Source organism: Podarcis raffonei, chromosome 9, assembly GCF_027172205.1.
Source record: "Podarcis raffonei isolate rPodRaf1 chromosome 9, rPodRaf1.pri, whole genome shotgun sequence".
NCBI classification, from domain to species: domain Eukaryota; kingdom Metazoa; phylum Chordata; class Lepidosauria; order Squamata; family Lacertidae; genus Podarcis; species Podarcis raffonei.
In genome coordinates, this window is record NC_070610.1 from 25,636,418 (window position 1) to 25,655,775 (window position 19,358).

Here is a 19,358-nt window from a genome sequence, read left to right on the forward strand (position 1 = left end):
TGGCCCTTGTGGTCTCTTCCAACTCTATGATTCTATATACATGACTAACTCAGTGCAACCCATTTAGGCTGTATTTATTTGAGTCTAAATCCCATTGAATTCTGTAGGAGTTTTTCAGAGTGCAGAGGACAACACTGTTAAATTACTTACAGGTTCACCTAAAGCGTCTTAGCCCCTTTGATTTCAGAGCTAATTTGTTGGTTGTGGGTCAGCTTCACTAAGATAAAACAAGAACTTTTATTTTTATGTAAAGGGTGTAAGGAGAAACAATGCTGAGACAATTTGTACCTCAATAATTTAGGCATGTGGTGAACTTGAGGTTGTGGGGGAAATGAAGCCTTTCACTATAACCTTGGAGCTATATCACATTTATAAGTAGGAGAAAGTTCAGGAATTTTCACTAGGCATGGTGTAGCTGCAGCTATTTAATGATATCCAATTAATATGTCTTATAGACCAAAATGCAAGGGGCCATTTTATATATTGTAGAGATATTTTTTTTTTAAAAAAATTATACATTGTGAATTGTGTGTCTGCATATATTTCAAACTTATTAAATAGGCCTGCTCTTGTTCATTTTAGCCCAAACCAACTGGTGTATTAGGTGCTGTAAATAAACCTTTATCTGCAACTGGAAGGAGACCATATATCCGAAGCGCAGGATCAGAAACTGGAAGCAATAATAGCGTAAACTCTGAACTGAGCTCTCCTGCAGGAAACAAATCAAGGTCTAATACTTTTCAGCAATATAATTCAGATTTAAAAAACATACTATGTTAAAGGATTCTCTCAATATAGGATTGTACTTTACTTTTCTTAATTATGTGGAAAATTGCTATTTTTCAGTTTATGTACGGTATTTTATTTTTCTAAAATTCAGAGTTTGCAAACTTTTCAGTGTCATAAAGGAATATCAAATTCTTAGAATTCCAAGTCCTTTAATGAACTAAGTCTGCCAATCACTTCTTCACCTCCATTTTGAATTTTGAAATGAACATTTATATATTTGGTCTCACCATCTGCTTTCAATTGTATTACCTGTTAGAATGTTTTATGTAGTCGCAGTATTATATCTAATGAGGTTTGGATTAGTTCACATTGCTAGTTGCACATTTTTCTCAAATTGTTAACTCTTTTACTCTCACACACAGCTTTATTGTGGTCCATAGACCCAAAATACACAGTACAATAATAGTATATATCAGCAGTTATTAAGGTGTAAAAACTGAATCTCAAACAACAGAACAGATTGAGTGCATATCTATGTTCACGTGGATTTAGAAATATTAGGATTAACATTGAAATGAAGTATTTCAGGGTAGAATTTATTTTAAATGCATATTTTTTTAAATAACATCTTCCACTTTCAACCCTGGGGATTGCTGTAGTTAAGAAGATAATGAATTTAAAAAGTTAATGCAGGATCACAATCCAGCACAGAGGCAGGGGCATATTAAAACCTTTGCATTAGCATTAACCAGTTTACAAGAAATCTTGATCAGTTCTTTTACCTTCTTGATCAGTTCTTTTACCAGTTAGGCTTGAAGAAGGGAAATAGATTTCTTTCCCTTCCATAATTTAACAGAAAACCAAATTTACATTGATTTTTAAAATTCTTCCAACAGAGAGCAGAGCTCAGACATATCAGAAACTGGTGTCAGTGAAAATGATGAAAATCCAGTGAGAATTATTTCTGTCACCCCAGCAAAAATAGAACCTGTAAAGAACAAGGTATGGTTGAAATTTTTTTAAGCACTTCTAGGTAATCCAACTAAAAATTGTATCCAGGAATTGGTGACTAACATTTTAATATAACTGTTGCATTTTATTTGCGATTCCATGAAAACAACATCCCAGATTGATAACGTCAACAGTTTCCCAACAAGTCGGAAGAAGTCAGCTTAGCAGTTGATAGCAAGATTTTCCTTATTTATTCAAATATCCTGCTTTAATGTTGTTGTACTATGTTTTGGCTCCAGTTGAGCTGCTCTTGACTATGGTACAGAGAGAACTTTTAAAGCACATTAAATAATATTATGCAAGGACTTGTCATGCTGTCATCTGATAGTTTGTTTCATGCCCATAATGTTTTAAGTTGGATTTTAATTTAAGTAGAAAACCTAAGCCAGTAGACACGACATTGAGAAATACTTCAAAGCTTGTTGTATTTCTATAACGAGTTTCCCAAATGCTTCTTTATATTTTTGGGAATGAGAATTCCCCATTGCAACAGTATGTCCCCTTGGACCGATTTATTTTGTGGTACTTGAAAGGTTATTGCTGTAGCTGCCCTTGGAAACTACTTTCTAAAATGCTTGCAAGGTTTTGAAGCAGATATAACTGCCACCTGACTGTCAGGGATTCAGCTGACAACAAACTAAGCCTTATTTCCCCCCTCTAGGAGATAAACTCTGATCAGGCAACGCAAGGAAATGTTAGCACTGAGCGTGGGAAGAAAAGAACTGCAACAGCCGCCGGAGCAGAAAATATTCATCAAAAGTCAGAAGAAAAGAAAACAGATGAATCGGGCCAGCCTGCCCCTCCCAAACCTAGGAGAGGGCGTCCTCCCAAGTCTGAATCTCAGGGCACCATGGCAAAAAATGCTGAAACGAGTAAACCATCTGGTAGGGGGCGGAAAAGGGCAGCACCCAGCCAGGAAGGTCCAGGGAGTTTAGAGGCAAGCAATGCCAAAGCACCAAAACAGCAAGATGCACCGAAAAAAGCAGTACCAGCACAGAGACAGATTGATCTACAAAGGTAAACACAAATACACTGCTTTCTTTCTCTGGGAAGTTGTCCTGAATTGGCTATAATTTGTCAGAAATGCCAAGTGACATCGCAGTAAATCCTAGCCATCTCCACGGAACTTCTTTTGCATTTTTTTTGCAAACTGCTCCCTGCACTCTTTCCTCCCTCGTCACATGTCTCTTGTTTATTGTGCCCTTTAATTCCTCTTTACTTACCCTTTTGCCATCCTAGTCCTTCCCCACCACACACAAAATCCAATTGCTGAACAATACATGTTTTTTAAAAAATGCAGCTAGTTCATTTGCATAACACAGGTTTTATTTAACACAGAGATATGTGTGCATGCATAAAAAGACATCCCTTAAAAGATTCCCCCCCCCCATGCAAATGCAGATGAACATCAGGGTCAAGGAGTGTGGAAGACCAATTACCAGAAGTCTCTCCATTTTAAAAAGCCAGCTGACATGGAATATTCAGAGCAGCAGTGGCTGCTGATAAGTCGGCAGAGTGGCCAGCTCTTGGAGATCTGATCTTGCCAAAATCCAGACCATGGGTAGGCAAACTAAGGCCCGGGGGCCGGATCCAGCCCAATCACCTTCTAAATCCAGCCCGCGGACGGTCCGGGAATCAGTGTGTTTTTACATGAGTAGAATGTGTCCTTTTATTTAAAATGCATCTCTGGGTTATTTGTGGGGCCTGCCTGGTGTTTTTATATGAGTAGGAATGAGTGCTTTTATTTAAAATGCACCTCTGGGTTATTTGTGGGGCATAGGAATTTGTTCATTTCCTTCCCCCCCCCCCCAAAAAAATATATAGTCCGGCCCCCCACAAGGTCTGAGGGATAGTGGACTGGCTCCCTGCTGAAAAAGTTTGCTGACCCCCGATCCAGACAGTCAAACATACGAGCTGCTCCTGTCCCTTCTTGTTAAGAATAGGCAACTCCTGCTGGGATCAAGAAATTTGAAAGTGGGCACTAATGGAAAAACCCTTAGATTGTTCATATTTAGGAAAAACACTGAGGTGGATAGATTTCATGAAACATGGTATTGCTTGTTTGCAACTAGTCCTCCGGATACACATGGCCAACTGTGGTCAGGAACTCTGGGCTGAATAGTACAAATCAAACAGAGACATTCTGTAATATTACTACAGACGAACTATTATTTCCCTTATTGGTGGAATCAGCTGGTTTGTTTTCCCTAATGTTAGGTATCGTTATTTTTATCGTGTATGCTTTATAAGAAAAATAAAAAACACATTTTTTAAAAAAAGAATGGGCAACTGGCACCCTAAAGGTGCACTCTAGTCCCCTATGTACTCACCTGCCGTTATGCAACTTGATGGCTTTCTTCAACGCAAGTTGGGAGGCAGGTAAAAAAAAATCCTTGACATCCCCATCCATGTGTAAACAGCAAAATTGGCTGTGGTAGGTTTTTCTTCTTATGTATTATGCATCTTGGCTGTTGTTTACTTTGCACAAGGCAAGGCACAGACATGTCAGAGTAAGCAGTTGAAGTGCATGATGGGAGAAAGTTGTTCATAGTTGGAGCGTGAGTTAGTCTTTTGCGTGTGGCTTGGTTCACATCAGAATCAGTGGGGAAAGCCAGTGTAAATGGTTTCAGAAATCCCCTAACTAGGGATAATACCACCCATCTCAAGGGTAAAGAACTTTGAGGAAGAGATGTCTCTTTGAGCATGAGAAAGAAATTGTGTCTTCCTCCAGAGTGTTTTGGCACTTTGGCTAATCTATTTTCTGCCTGCGGTTCCTCAGGTGTGCAGTGAGGAGTAGCTACTGCAACCTGGACCCAGTCTCGAAAATCAGATTCAGAAGCCAGCAGCTCTTCCAGAGCACCTGAGCAACCTGGCTGCTCTCGATTTTGTCTATTCACCTCCTCCCTGTTACCCTCTGTGTGTGCACGTTGCTGTGGGATAATGGCAGCACTGTAGGGTAGGATTGGGACTTCTAGAAGTGGTGTGGCTAGGATTTGTGTTAGGTTTTAACCTTTAAAGTAGGACCCTCGTACCTACGGGACCGCCTCTCCTGGTATGTCCCATGGAGGACCTTACGGTCTTCAAACAAAAACATCTTGGAGGTCCCGGCCACAGGGAGATTAGGCTGGCCTCAACCAGAGCCAGGGCTTTTTTGGCTGTGGCTCCGATCTGGTGGAATGCTCTTGTCACAAGAGACTAGGGCCCTGCAGGACTTGACATCTTTCCGCAGGGCCTGCAAGACAGAGCTGTTCCACCAGGCCTTTGGCCAAGGCACAGCCTGACCCCCCTCCTTTGGTAATCCTCACAGAACTCTAGCCCAGTGGTTGCCATTAATTTGATTTGAACTGATTTTATAATGAATTGATTTTAGAATGCTGTATTATTTTACTGTTGTTAGCCGCTCTGAACCTGGCTTTGGCTGGGGAGGGCGGGATATAATAAAAAAATTATTATTATTATTATTATTATTATTAGGGATAGTTTTCACTGGGATCAGGGATCGTGACAAGGCAATGTGGTGTTATAAGAACTGTGGCATCCCCAAGGTCTCTGCACACACTGGGAGACTTGAGGGGCCGGTCGAGATGATTGACAAGCATGGTGCCCAGTCAGAATTTGTGTGCCCCTAACCAGTCTTACTGGTCCTTCAACCCATGGTCAATTATAAAATTGTTTTTAAAACTAGCTGTTGACCTGGTGAATTAGCAGGAGTAGAGATACCTACTTAATTCATATATAGCCTTCCTAGGGTGGTGTTTGCTATTGGCTACTGACCACTCCCCTGGTCAAAAGCATCAGCATGAAAGAATCCTGCCCAGGAATCCTTAGCCTTCTGAACAACTGTCTGATGAGTTTACTTTGTTGCCTGAACCATGAGGGCTTCTTTCTTAAATTTCAGCCCCCTTCAAGGGCTCACAAAGGCAGTTACTGGATGTCCAACCCAATGAGAGGGACCAGCTTCCTCACATAGTCAGGAGCAGCCTGAATCTCTCGCAGTTGTCTCTCTGGACGTAGTATCAAGTCCTGATCCTACCTTCTCCCCACTCCCATCTTCTACATATGTTAGAAGATTCCCAGGAAGGGACATGGTCATGGTCGCTGGCCACAAATAATGGCTGGCTGCACAGCCTATTTCTTAGACTAGGAAGAGTTTCAGAAGCAACCAGTGAGATGGCATACGGATCTGGTGCTCAAAAATTGTACGAAATATATGCAGGCTCTTGGGTAGGCCTGCCCAACTTGTGATCCCACCACCAACTTGTGGCCAATCAATGTTGTACATGACTACTAGACTGTCTTGAGCTTGTTGGGTCACAAATTGGGAAGTCCTGTCCTTGGACATGCCTAAATTAGCTCTTTGAGATCTTAGCGAAAACAGAGGAGATAATTCTTTTATGACTAGCAGAGATGACGAGCAGAATCCGTGACCAAGGGAAAGAGACGGTGGAGGAAGACTGGAAGAAATTTAAACTTTATCTTAAAAATTCTTGCAAAATTACTGAGTGTTAAAATGTCATGGGTAAAGAATAGCAGATTTGCAGCGATATGATTGGATAAGAGGAAAGAAAAGGGTTATAGAAAGGAATTTATAAGTAATTCAGACCAGGGGTTGCTGAAAAAAGTTTAAAACAGGGCTGCAGAAAAGGGAGGCATGGGGAAGTCGTTGAAATTGGGTATACGAAAAAATTTATGAAATTATACATGGGGGAGTAACCCATGCTCGGGGGCCAGGAATTTAACCCCCGTGCAAATCAGGTGTTGCCTGTATTTAATAGTATATATTGTTCCAATATAGCTGATAATTGTCTAAAGCAATATAGAAACCATTCATACACATCTGTAAAGTCCATTGTTATTCCTTATGTAGACTGCTTGCCCTTTCAAAGAAGGTTAAGAGAAATCTCATGCTAACAAAAATTGACTTAAGCTCTAAAAAGCAGAGCTCATTTTATCTCAGCTCAAAGGACAGAAGTGCAACTCCTAGTTTGATTTAGCTAGGCTTTTACTCCCAAATGATATTCCCATTCTAACATTTTTCAGAAGCAAGGTGCTGGGAAGTGATGGAGAGTCAGTGTTCGAGATAGAATCAAGTCCTGGATATTCTCCAAGTGAAATGGATCTTTTTAAGCTTTGTGACACTGAGGATACAGGCAGCCAGGAAGACACTGAGGAGACAGAACTAACAGAGAGTGGCTTCCTGAAGGTGCAGCAGGGAGATTATACAGGGCTATGTTTGTATAATTATGGGTGCCGGGAGGAGGTGGTGCTGGTCAGTGCTTGTAGAAATGTCGCTGACATGGATGTAGAAGATCACACAGTACTTCTGCATGTTAAAAATTTAGTGGAAGTTAGGTAATGAAAGTCAATAAACTGGGAACACGTGAAACTGCTATATTCCTGTCATTCTTCCCACCTTCCTTCCTTCGACAAGAGTTTCAATTGCTGAGCTTTTCTAGACAAATGCTACAGCATCTTTATGATGCTCTTTACATTATTGCAGTGGAAATTTACTTAAATAATGTAAATTTAAAGTAATCTCTCTCTCCCCCCCCAAATCAATTCATAAAAAGATTATCAGCCTCTTATAAATGCAAATTATTGTCATCAGTGGAATTTCGACCAGACCTTTATCACCTACATCAAAGATGATGTGAATACAAACACAATTGACAGTGCAATCCCTAGACATAAATATTCAGGTAATGGGTCCAGTGGTGCTTACTTCCAGGTAAGTGTGCATAGGCTAGATGACTGTATGCCATGTACCCATGTATGTTGGGTTCCAAGATGGAACAAAAACGGGATATAAATTTAATAAAAAATTATTATTAAGGAAATTAGGAATTGATTTTTAAAAAAGAAATCAAAGGTGCACTTCAGAGGGGAAAGTTCACTTCGCTCTTGAGCGTTTTCCCAGTAAATTTCATTTTCTAAACTTTCTTCTTCTTCTCTTCAAGGTAAAAAGAAAACTTCCTTGCAAGGGGAGGAAAAGGAGGGCCAAATGAAGGCATGCTCCAAGCTTCTGCAAAAACCAAGAAATTTCCTGTATAAGGAACTGAAAATACTCAGATCACACCGCTTTCAGCTCTGAAAACAGAAGGAAAATCTGCTTCCCTTTCAGATGACATTATTCTGCTGAAACTCTTGAGAGAGGCTAAAAGCATCTGTACTTATTTTCCCAGAGACTTTTTTTATGAAAAGTCAATAATTAAGCAAATTGCTTAACACTTGATTCCAGTTTCTGCATATCTGGAGTTAAAAGTGTTTTACTCCATAAATTTTCATGCTGCATTTTTTAAAAGAAAGTCAGAATGAGATCCTTTAAAAAATTCAGACCTAGAATCAGGTATTGCCCACCCTTTTTGCAAGAAAAAATAGAAGCTTACTGAAAGAATTTTAATCCAAGACACAAGGAAAATACCTGAATTCTCATCTGCTTTCCTTTTGGAGACTCCTATGTATAATTCTTTCCAGCTAAATAAGATGTACAGATTTTGGTTCCTGCTATGAAAAGTCACATAGTGACAATTTTTATACATGTTGCTTTCTGACTTTTTATCTGAGTGGGAGACTAATCACTTGATTGATTTGCAAGTAGACATTTCATCTTTTTTTAATTTCCCTCTCCATTTTAGTTTAATATAATTTGCAATAAATGTACATACTGTTGGTTGTTTTATAAAAACATCACTTTTAAGTGGGTTTACTCCTGTGGTTCTGTTGGAATATTCTAAATTTAATGCAGTAAAGGCAGCCCAGCATTTGATTTTATAATGTTTGTCACCAGATTTTTATTATTGATGTAAAATATCAATTTTTAAAAATAGTTGGACTTTTGGCAGCTTTGTAAGGAACGTTGGAAATGTTTAGGATTGCTCTCAATTTTAAGCATTGTGCTGATTGAAAGTAAGTCTGTTTTACGTTTTTGTCTTCCTGTCCAAGCTCATTTTTTAATGTTTAATTTTAGAAGACTTGCATCAATATTGATTTTTTCCCTGGCATTGTTCAGCATACAGTGTACACTTTTAATGTACACATGATCATATTTAAGTTTGTTGCATAAAATAAATGCTTCTAGGTGTCATATGGTATCATTTTTCTCCCCAGAAAAGTCTAATTTCTACTTTGCCTCAGTTCTGCAGGACATCTCTGTATCTGTGTAGGACCAATAAATTTCCTGCTGCCTAAGCACTGATGTCAACACATAAGATTTTGACACTTTGGGAAAGTGTGTGTTCTCCAGTGGACCAGATAGTAGTGTAAAATACTTATGCCCTGGATTTCATAGATTAAAAGAACAAAATAGGCAACAAAGCTAATCAAGCATCACTCCATAAGAAATAGAAAGATTTTGCATTGTGAACAGAACCTCTGGTCATAGTTTTCACAGCAAGATGTCTTGTGTATTCTGGAGTGTTCAGAAAGCAAAGAGCATTCCAGTATTGCACACAACACCTCTAAGAAACCTAAAATATCAAGGAGACAAGAGAGGCTGCAGATGGTATAATGCAAAATACATTTACTAAGGTATGTAGCCAAGATTTCCCAAGTCTGTTTGAGGGGAATTGTTGGTTTTTGATCTGCTCAGTCAAAATCGGCCTGTACTGTAAGGTCTTAGAATACAATTTCTTGAAACTCTGAATTTTGCATTTTGTCACCTTTTAATATAAGTATCTCTACGCCAGTGTTTAATTTGGGACAGAGGCTATGAAGATAGTCATTAGTGAATGTGTTCTTGCAAGACATGTACTGTACAGTGGTACCTTGGGTCACATACGCTTCAGGTTACAGACTCCGCTAACCGAGAAATAGTACCTCGGGTTAAGAACTTTGCTTCAGGATGAGAACAGAAATTGTGCTCCAGTGGCGTGGCAGTAGCAGGAGGCCCCATTAGCTAAAGTGATGCTTCAGGTTAAGAACAGTTTCAGGTTAAGAACAGACCTCCGGAACGAATTAAGTACTTAACCCGAGGTACCACTGTACTTGAAGGGGTTTGTACCATCATCAGGTGGGCTTTTTAAAATGATGGATTGCATCTAGGAGATGCTAGAGGTCACTGAAATATTAGTGTTCTATATTAAATTTTAAGAGCTTAGCATGGGTGATCAATCCAAACCTGCCTTCTGTAATCCCACGCCCTCCAGAAGTTTTAGGGTGTAACTCCCATCAACCCCTGCTAGCCAATGGTTAGGAATTATGGGAGTTATAGTCCAAAACATTGGAGGGCAGCAGGTTTGGCAAACCTGATCTGAGCTATCTTAATACCCCAGTGCAGATGCAGAGGAAAGAACTTCAGAGCTACCTAAATATACTATAGTGTTTCTTAATCTGTCAGGATGCTACCAGTCCAGTGTGTGTAGATCTAAGTCTACCACCATTTGATTAACCAATTTTACTTTCTTCCAGATGTCATGAACCACCGCCAGGTGTGCTCCATGGCGATTTCCCTATGTACAGGAGAGACCTAAGGACACTTCCAGCAAGGGTCTGGAGTCTGCCTTGAAAAACAGCTTGAGGGTTTTGTGTGGATGGCCAACTGTCATGGATGCTTTAGTTCAGTCATGCATTGCAGGGGTTGGACTCAGGACTCCAGGTGGGATCTGACCAGGGTAGAAAAGAGCAAGACCATCACTTCCCTTATCAACTTCTGTTGATGCAGCCTAGAATAGCATTAGCTTTTTTTGTTGTTGCATCACTCTGTTGACTCACGTTAAGCTAGTGGTTCACCAAGACCTCTGGAACCTTTTCACATGTACAGTGGTACCTCAGGGTACAGACGCTTCAGGTTACAGACTCCGCTAACCCAGAAATAGTACCTCGGGTTAAGAACTTTGCTTCAGGATGATGAGAACAGAAATCGTGCTCCGGCAGCACAGCAGCAGTGGGAGGCCCCATTAGCTAAAGCGGTGCTTCAGGTTAAGAACAGTTTCAGGTTAAGAACAGACCTCCAGAACGAATTAAGTTCTTAACCCGAGGTACCACTGTACTGAGTATTCTACCAGGACTTGACTATGAGCATTATTCCTTTCGGAAAGTTCATTCTGAAAACGTGCCGGGGACACAGCTGTGTCTGCAAGGAGGATCTATAAGCTTGGAGCGTGATCCTCTAACCCAGACCCATTGTAGTTGAAGAGATGGTGCTTTATGCTTGGTCTCCTCTCCTACAGCGAAAGTTACATTGATTTTCCACACGGCATAGCTGTTGGTGCTTCCATTCTTCTGCTGCTGCTATTGTACTCACAGATGAGTGAGATGTGAGAGAAAACCGTCCATTTCTCCTTCCAAAGTTTCAGGCTGTTTCCTTGGGGGAAGACCTAGAGATAAGGTGGCTGTATGCGTGTGCTGCTGTTGCATTTTGAACTTTGTGCCAAATAACTCAAGGAAGGCACAGCTCATCAGTACGTGATGGGGCTTTTTGCTACCCTGGGCTGGAAGAGCGAGAGATATATTTGAAAAAGATACCTGCAGGCAGCCATGTGAGCAACCATAGAGTTCTGTGCATCCTAGACTTAACTTTTTTGCCTCAGCCGATGCTGCCTCTTGGCAAAACTATCAGAATGTTCAATCAGTTGTGATTCAGTTGCTCCCAAGAAGCCAACCTAGTATTGTTCCTCAGTGCCCCAAAGGATCCAGCATGCCCCTTTTATTTACAACAGCAACTTTAACATAAACCTAAAGATTAAGGAGAATATTCTGTCCCCCACCCCCAAGTGTTTCGGCACATCTGCCTCAGCAATAGGCACATGGAAAAGGGGTAGTTTAGGGCTGCCAGGATATTAAGGATTATTGTGGATTAGGAAATGGTTTTGTGTGTGTTACCCAAGGCTCAGCATACTGGCCACAATATGGAAGGTTCCGTATCTTTTTTTGAGAGGAAGTTCCTGCTCTTAGCTGTTTGGACTGGTGAGAAGAATGCCTCCTCTGCAGCAGAAAAATGCAAGTTAGGCTGGTAGGAGAAGTAATCTCACAAGATCCAATATGCCTTCCCCTGAGCAGATTCCCAGTAAGAAAATTCCAAGGTTTTTGGCCACAAAGGCAACAAGTAGTGAGAACAAAGGAGTTTACTAATGCTGCAAGGAGCACTCAAGTAGCAACGCCTCAGCCACCCGTTCATTTAAAAAAGATTTTAACAAAGCATAAACACAACTGGTTGATTTGCACACATACCTTTGTCTGCTCCATAAAATCCAACTTGCTGGTCTATGGGTCATCACTCTTGTAACGTAATGAGACCATTATATCACACTTAAATAGTGGTGCATCATCTCCTGTTCTGGAGAGATTTATTACCACAAAGTAAAATGGAAAGCATTTTCAGGGAAACATGCATTTATTGTTAAGCATTTGCAGTGGAAATCAACATTTTTAAAGTGTATTTATTATTTTTTTTAGAAAAATGGCATACAAAAGTGTTGCGTGGCTTTTATTCTCAAGAGACGCAAACACCAACGTTGCATTGCAGCCCGCTCACTCACAATGAAATGTCCAGTTGAAAGCTTCCTACAAATAGCCTTTGTCATCTTGGTTGGGAAGAAAAACCAAACCAAAAAAACCTCCCACCCCCACAACATAAATTGAAATGGAAAACAGCAACAGCTCAGCAAGGATCTTTGACAGTACCGCTTTTCTGAAAGGGGAGGCCCTCTCTAAAAATCAATGTAAAGCACCACAATGCAAATTTTATTAATGGGCTCCTATAGTACTGTTGGGTTTTGTTGGCATGATTCTGAATGGTTATTTCAAACTAGTAGATTCTTCCCATCGCAGAGGGACTAACCAGAAAGCAGCACTGTCATACAATACACAGCTTGCAAGCTTTCATCCTTTAGGGAATGGAGTCACGAGTTTATTACAGTAAAACAAAAAAATAAGCAGGTAGGGGCATTTAATAGCTCCAAGTAGAAGAGTAGGCTGGTTAAGTATGGCACTTAAAAAACCCAAAAACCTGAAGGTTGGGTTATGTATTGAAAAACCCCAAATCACTTTGGAAGCATTAGTCTAACAAGGATGTAGCTGTGCTTGCATTTCAAAGCAGAGTGAATACTGCAGCTCTAATCACGATGGCTGCTACTTCTGCAACTGTAATGAATGTTTTTCCTATGCTTATATTCATGCAACTAAGCCTTGTTTAGGAAAGTCTTTGATTGAGACTTTCTCCGACCATGATTTTTGCAGTTAACTGTGCTAAGCTTCCCAGAAAAACCCACTCAGAAAAACTCGGGTGGATTATGGCAATCGACAGCCATCGTGCATTTGGTTACCCAATAAAACTCAAAACCTGACAGTGGTAACCATTTATGAGCCTATCAAAATGTCTGTGACGGGAGCACGGTCCGAACAATGACTGCAAAAGCCACCAAAACGTTTAAAAAATAAAAGCCCAGTGTCATTGCCATCATTAAGTTGTAAAATAAAAGAAAGCAAACGACAGGGAAGGCAAGGTGCACATTCCACAATGTCTAACTCTTCTATTGAACAAGTTTGAGTTTGCATAGTTTACTCACTTTGCAACCATTTGGTTTATTTGAAGACAAAGTTGCTTTCAACCAGAGTTGCTCCTTTTAGACAGATTGCTGAGGCTTGGACCTCGGATATTCCTCTCCAAAGATATCATAAAATATCATTTAATTACATTTATAGAAGTACCTGACTGGTCAAAATGTTCCAAAATCAATGCTTGAGGTAAAATGCTGCTTAACCGCCTTTTTTTACAGCCATGTCACCAGGAGTACAAATTGTTTTGTACTTTGTCACTTTTTAATGGCAGCTCAGTACAGGAACGAAAGCATGGACTTGGGTTTTTAAAAACCCAATTAGTTGTGTGGAGTGTTTTTGGCACTTACAATGATTTGTTGAGACCCCTGGCAATGGGAAGGGCATCTCTTCCCTCTTGCCTCCATAGGAAGAGCAGTCAATGGTTATAATCTCAGTACTCAACAGAGATAAACCAGTTCCAACCCTCTGGATTTGTTAAAAATCTACGGGTTGCTTAAAAGTTCCCAGAAACAGATTATTGCATGATCAGCATCCATTGTGTGGCGTAGGTGAACTGTGCAGCAATTCTTCCACCATAACTGCCACAGCTCACAATAACTGCAAGGTTGCCTGACTATTATTTTTAGAGTAATGAGAAGTGAAAAATGATACACTGAATAATTAAAGACCAGCAAATTAAGATTGAGCTGGGTAGCAGTTTGCATTTACTCAGCTCAATGGCCTACCAAGCTGTGCACACATACCTTTAGAAACTGAGTCCCAGCTGGCATCAACGTAAGTTAAGGATTCTTGCTCAATTCTTGAGAAAACTTCCTCTCTTGGGTGCAGTGACAAAAAGACTGTCATTACACTAAAACCATGAAGGGAAAACCTAGCACCTATATGAATCCTTCCACCAATACCAAGAGTTTCATGTAGCCAAGGGGAAGAGTCCTAGCTATTATGTTTAGCGTAAGCTTTTTCTCCTGTGTTCAAACTTTTTCTACTCATTTAACACAATCACAGAAAGCTTGCTTAGAATGATTAATATGATCTAGATGGAAAAGCAGAAGACATTTCATTCCATCTAACCACTTCCACGATCTTTCCTTTAATAATTTGCAAAGAACAAGGGAAAATGTAATCTATCAGCCATTTTTACACAATTACCACCAGGGTAAAACAAAGCTGTAGATGAACTCGTCAAAATATAGACCATTAAAAAAAAAATATTACAAACACAAATGGCAGATTGCCAGGGTTCTGCTGGCCCTGGCTACTATTTAACAAAAACTTTGTTGAGCAGCAGCAACTTGTTAAAAAAAATAAATATATATCAAGGAAAAAACAAAAATCACATTTCCTTTGGCATCTGAAAGTGATTTACAGGACTGCAAGAAAAACCATACAATCACTGAATGCATAAATAGGATGTGAAGAGATCAACAGTGTTCTGCATTGCACAGATACAAACTACAATTTATTTTTCTGTGTCCTAGTAACTTGAATCTATAGGCAGCTTAAGACATATGTACTGCAGAAAATAATTCTGCATTAGTTAGGTTCTCATCTCTTCCATTTCTCTACTTCACATTAGATGCTTAACAGTTATGCAACATGGCTGATTAGCAAAAGTGGTGATGCAGCTTCTTCAATTAAAAAATGGACCGATTTAAACTTTCCTATCTACAATACAGAAGAGTTGGGGGCAGGAATGGGAAAATAACCTTGCAGAATTCTACGTTGACCCGGCATCTCTGCATTTTGCTCAAAAGCAATTCCTGATGCAGTTCTGCAATGATATTACAACTTGCAACAAAGGTATAAAAACTAATGATTTGGAGATTTTAGATCTCTCTGAATGAATAGAAAGTATGACTGTATGTACATTTGTTTTAGCAGGTACTTCTACTCGCATTCAATATATTTACAGTAAAAAAAAAAAAACAATCCAAGACTTTCAAGTGTCAACTAGGGGAAATGTGCACAAGAGGGACTTTTAGAGGTTTACAAGCAACCCCTACCTAAAACAATGTTCAAAGTAAAAACTAGGAAGCTTTTGCCTCCAAACTGATTGCATCACAGCAAATACTAGAGAAAAGAGGTGGCATTCTCAGTGTTAACAGAGAACCAATTCTTCTCGGCAAATTCATTCTATCCAGAATTTATTGAAAGAGGTTTGATTTCTGCATAAGAAACAAAAGAGCAGCTCCACTTGCTTGTGCTATGTCCAGATATACCAAACCTTTTATACAATTGTGTAGAAATTACAATGGTTGAAACACTTTTACTGGTTATTCAAAATAGACCACTTGGAAGTGGGAAACTAGGCTACTTTAAATGGCACATACCCACAAATTCTGGAGGTTCTAGTGTGTTATTTTAGTTGCATGTGCAGTTGGGAGGGGAAAGGGGAGGTAAAGAAGAAATGGAGGATTGCTACTCCTTAAGAGGTGAAAACATTTCCGAGTAGGCTGTCATTTTGATCTATGAGCACATTTGGAAAGTCTTAGGAAAAAGTTACAAGAATGAATACTCAAGTACTTCAAACAGTGCTCTGTTCAGTTTACCCTACTTTTTTTTTCTTTAAAAGTGTCTATGTAAAGTACAAGCATGCAAATATAAGGTCCACAGGCACGTAGGATCCATGTTAAAAAAACATAGGTAAGGTAGCTGGGATGAGTGACATCAATGACTGATGATTATGGACACAATCAGATGTGTTCTGAATAAATTCTTAAAAGTCAAAATCCTGATGCAAATTCCTTCTAGTCTTGAGTCACACTGCTAAGACTAAAGTAGGCATGTTGTCCCCCATTGTTTTAGCCAAGCTCAAGGAATTTACAATATTTAGTAAGAAAAAATTAAAGTATTTCCCCCTTTTTTTAAATTTACACAGACGTTTAATTAGCTTTATTTACAGAGCAGGGTTTTTTTTCTTTTTTTCAGTCTCCAATAATGCCTAGATAGCATCAGGCAAGAATGCCAGTTTTGAAAGAGAATCTATATAGAAACCTAAAAATAAGAGATGGTGAGGCTCCTCAAGAAAGGGCAAGCTGGGCTACAGAAGCAGTTCTCTGCACATGGCTCAGTTACTCAGAAGTAGTTCTGTTGCTGTCTCTACATCCCATGATTTTGATGACAAGGCCACTATTACTGCATTCTGCAAAGACAAAAAGAAAAAAGGACTCAAGTCAGTGTGTGCACCTGTTCTTTATATAAAACCGATTGCAGCAGGAGCCTGAAGGAAACTTTACTCGTCAGTTTGACCATGGCTAAATTAAAGTCAGTTACTTAACAGAAAATCAGGCGTTAAACGGATTTCCTTGAGCTTCGGAAGTAGTGAAAAAGCTGTTAATCAAGGCATAATACACAGATAATCTAAGAGAAGCTTCTACCCAAGTAAGCAAAGAGTATGCCTTGTATCCAAAGTTATGTTGCTGCGTAGAGAAGGATAGACATGCTGTGGTTTATCACTTTTGTAAGAGTCACCAATACTCACCCTATCAAAGCCCATAGCACAAAGGTTTTCTATCTTTTTGGTGTATTCTGGACTAGAAACTGGTGCTCCAGCATACACGTGTGCCCAAAGTCGAGCTGTCTGTTTAAACATTTCTGGATTTTGTTTGTACTATAGCAAAAAGGAAAAAAATTAAGTGATACAACTGTCCAAATTCAAGAATTTTTGCATTCAGACTGCACTGTCTGGCTTACTTTGGCATCCAATCTGGGATATACATGCCTAATGGTCTGAGATGTTTTGTCACTGAATAACTGCAATTGATGATTAAATATACCTTAAGACTCCAAAGAACCACAGGTAGGCGAGAACACAGTGCAACTGCCTTTCTACAATACATTTATTGCTGACAGAAACTCTTATTCAAAGCAGAATTGGTTAGAATTAAAAGCAATGCAGATGATTGCCAATGGTGCAACAATGACAGGCTTCTTTCCTCTTCATACAGAGACCTTTTAAACAAGACAATATTCCTGCCACTTTTATATACGGTAGTTAGTGTGTGTCCATGTGTGTGCTTTGATTTTATAAATTTGATTCAGTAACTCTATGAACAACATGAAAACTTTTGCATACATCTATTGAAGAGCTATAACAACCAGCTGGCCTCACTCTGGTTGAAGGAACCAAAAATTGATGTCTATGATACAAGCACCATGTCCCCTTTTGTAGCCAGGCTGAGAGCCGGTAACTGGCCCAATGCCAGAAGTGAGCAAAAACAATTATCAGTTGATTTAAAATCATCATCATCATCAACCTTTATTACGGTCCAGAGACCCAACAAATCGTTACAAAGCAATACACAATTCATAACAGCCTACCTCCAGGTTAAACAAGCATTTTGTTCAGAATATAGGGATCATTGGTTCTTGCAACCACCGATAAAAACTTGGCCACTGCTAATGTTCTAGCATTTGTCCGGTCTTCCAATAGAAACCTGACACAGTGAGCCTCTGATTTTCCTGGGAAAGGTACCAGCAAGGGTAATATCAGTTCAGCCCTGGCTTGCTCATATTTTGCACAGTGCAACAAAATATGTTTTATGGAATCGAAGTCTTGAGCACACGAGCAAAGTCTGTCCTGTTAGGGAACTCCTCTCAACCTGCCATCCAACACTGCAGAAGGAAAGACGTTTAGTCTGGCTTTGGTAATTTAAAATATAAAACCAGACATACACAGAGTATTTTCTTTTTATTTATCAAGGTGGGCAAAATGTTTGTTTTGCTGAGAGTTGTGACACTGCACATACTCCTAAGTAATAATAATAATAATAATAATAATAATAATAATAATAATAATAATAAATTCACAAAGGTTTATGCTATAATAGGTCCTATTTTAGGAACTGCACCAATTCTGCATTTTCTGAGTTCTCAGAGAGCAAATAAGTATTTCACTAGCCTGTGTCCTACAGATTTAATTAAAACTCAAAATCTGGGAGCTTTCAGTGTACTTCTGAAGAGAGAAAAGCATTATGAATAGAGAGAACTAGAGTTTTCCTAAGCATCATACCTGATTTGCCACTACTGCATCCTGGGGGTCATCAGGTTCCGCAGCTGCCAAGAGTGCCTGCAGTGATAACAACACTGTCCTAAGAGTCATTGCTGCAGCCCTAAGAATAAATTAGAAATAATAAAATTAACATTATTATCCACACACAAAAATCCGATTGCAATGCCTTTAGGATAATTTCAACTCTGTTATTTAAAATCATCTTTCCCTGCCATGCATTAATTGTACCACTCAACCAGAGGAGAATAAGTGATATATTTCAGGCACAGGTCTAATGCCTCAAGGAGAGCAAATCCTAAATCTACAGCTATTCTATCTGTCCACTAATGCTGTAAAAGCACTTTGGAGACCCTTAAAGCTATGGTTTTCCCAGTAGTGATGTATGGAAGTGAGAACTGGACCATAAAGAAGGCTGATTGCCGAAGAATTGATGCTTTTGAATTATGGTGCTGGAGGAGACTCTTGAGAGTCCCATGGACTGCAAGAAGATCAAACCAATCCATTCTTAAGGAAATCAGCCCTGAGTGCTCACTGGAAGGACAGATCCTGAAGCTGAGGCTCCAATACTTTGGCCACCTCATGAGACAAAGACTCCCTGGAAAAGACCCTGATGTTGGGAAAGATGGAGGGCACAAGGAGAAGGAGACGACAGAGGACGAGATGGTTGGACAGGGTTCTCAAAGCTACCAGAATGAGTTTGACCAAACTGCAGGAGGCAGTGGAAGACAGGAGTGCCTGGTGTGCTCTGGTCCACGGGGTCACGAACAGCTGGACACGACTAAACAACATCAACAAGAATGTCTCAACTAACAGAAGAGAGGAGGCAATTTTTACCAATTCCTCCCTGCGGTCCCCACTGTGCCCTGAGTGTTGACTCCAGAGAGTTGGGGGACCCTCCAGAACAGAGCTGAAGATCACATGGGGGAATCTAGCCTCCAATTACTGTTCTTAGTAAGAAACAGGAAAGTCTAAAAAGCAGTAAAAACTCAGTGATCACCTATGGCTAACACTGCTGTACAGAGCACTCCTAATTGGAAAAGTCATCCAGTTTTCTAAATTCGTAAGTAAAAACAGCTCAGTGGTGTAATGAAGGGGAGCAGTCACACATTTG

The 19,358-nt window shown here is 39.8% G+C and overlaps 2 protein-coding genes across 8 annotated transcripts in view; one reads left to right on the plus strand and one right to left on the minus strand.

Annotated features, from left to right (window-relative positions):
- Window positions 1-8,824, plus strand: part of PDS5A (PDS5 cohesin associated factor A) — a 53,504-nt gene extending 44,680 nt beyond the window's left edge. For 4 of the 6 annotated variants that reach the window (XM_053402021.1, XM_053402019.1, XM_053402020.1 and 1 more), the window contains exons 30-34: window positions 583-728; window positions 1,626-1,731; window positions 2,402-2,757; window positions 6,781-6,943; window positions 7,698-8,824. In XM_053402021.1, coding sequence (XP_053257996.1) covers window positions 583-728; window positions 1,626-1,731; window positions 2,402-2,757; window positions 6,781-6,943; window positions 7,698-7,745 — 819 coding nt within the window. In that variant the 3' untranslated portion in view covers window positions 7,746-8,824. Of the gene's footprint in view, window positions 1-582; window positions 729-1,625; window positions 1,732-2,401; window positions 2,758-6,780; window positions 7,244-7,697 lie in introns of those variants that run through there. The other 2 variants (XM_053402018.1, XM_053402024.1) reach the window with 2 other exon arrangements.
- A 5,479-nt stretch (window positions 8,825-14,303) lies between these two features.
- The window catches only part of UBE2K (ubiquitin conjugating enzyme E2 K), a 33,146-nt gene continuing 28,091 nt past the window's right edge, over window positions 14,304-19,358 (minus strand). For both annotated transcript variants that reach the window (XM_053403795.1, XM_053403794.1), the window contains 3 exons: window positions 18,248-18,347; window positions 16,718-16,846; window positions 14,304-16,378 (listed from right to left, as the gene is read on the minus strand). In XM_053403795.1, coding sequence (XP_053259770.1) covers window positions 16,304-16,378; window positions 16,718-16,846; window positions 18,248-18,337 — 294 coding nt within the window. In that variant the 5' untranslated portion in view covers window positions 18,338-18,347 and the 3' untranslated portion in view covers window positions 14,304-16,303. The remainder of the gene's footprint in view (window positions 16,379-16,717; window positions 16,847-18,247; window positions 18,348-19,358) is intronic.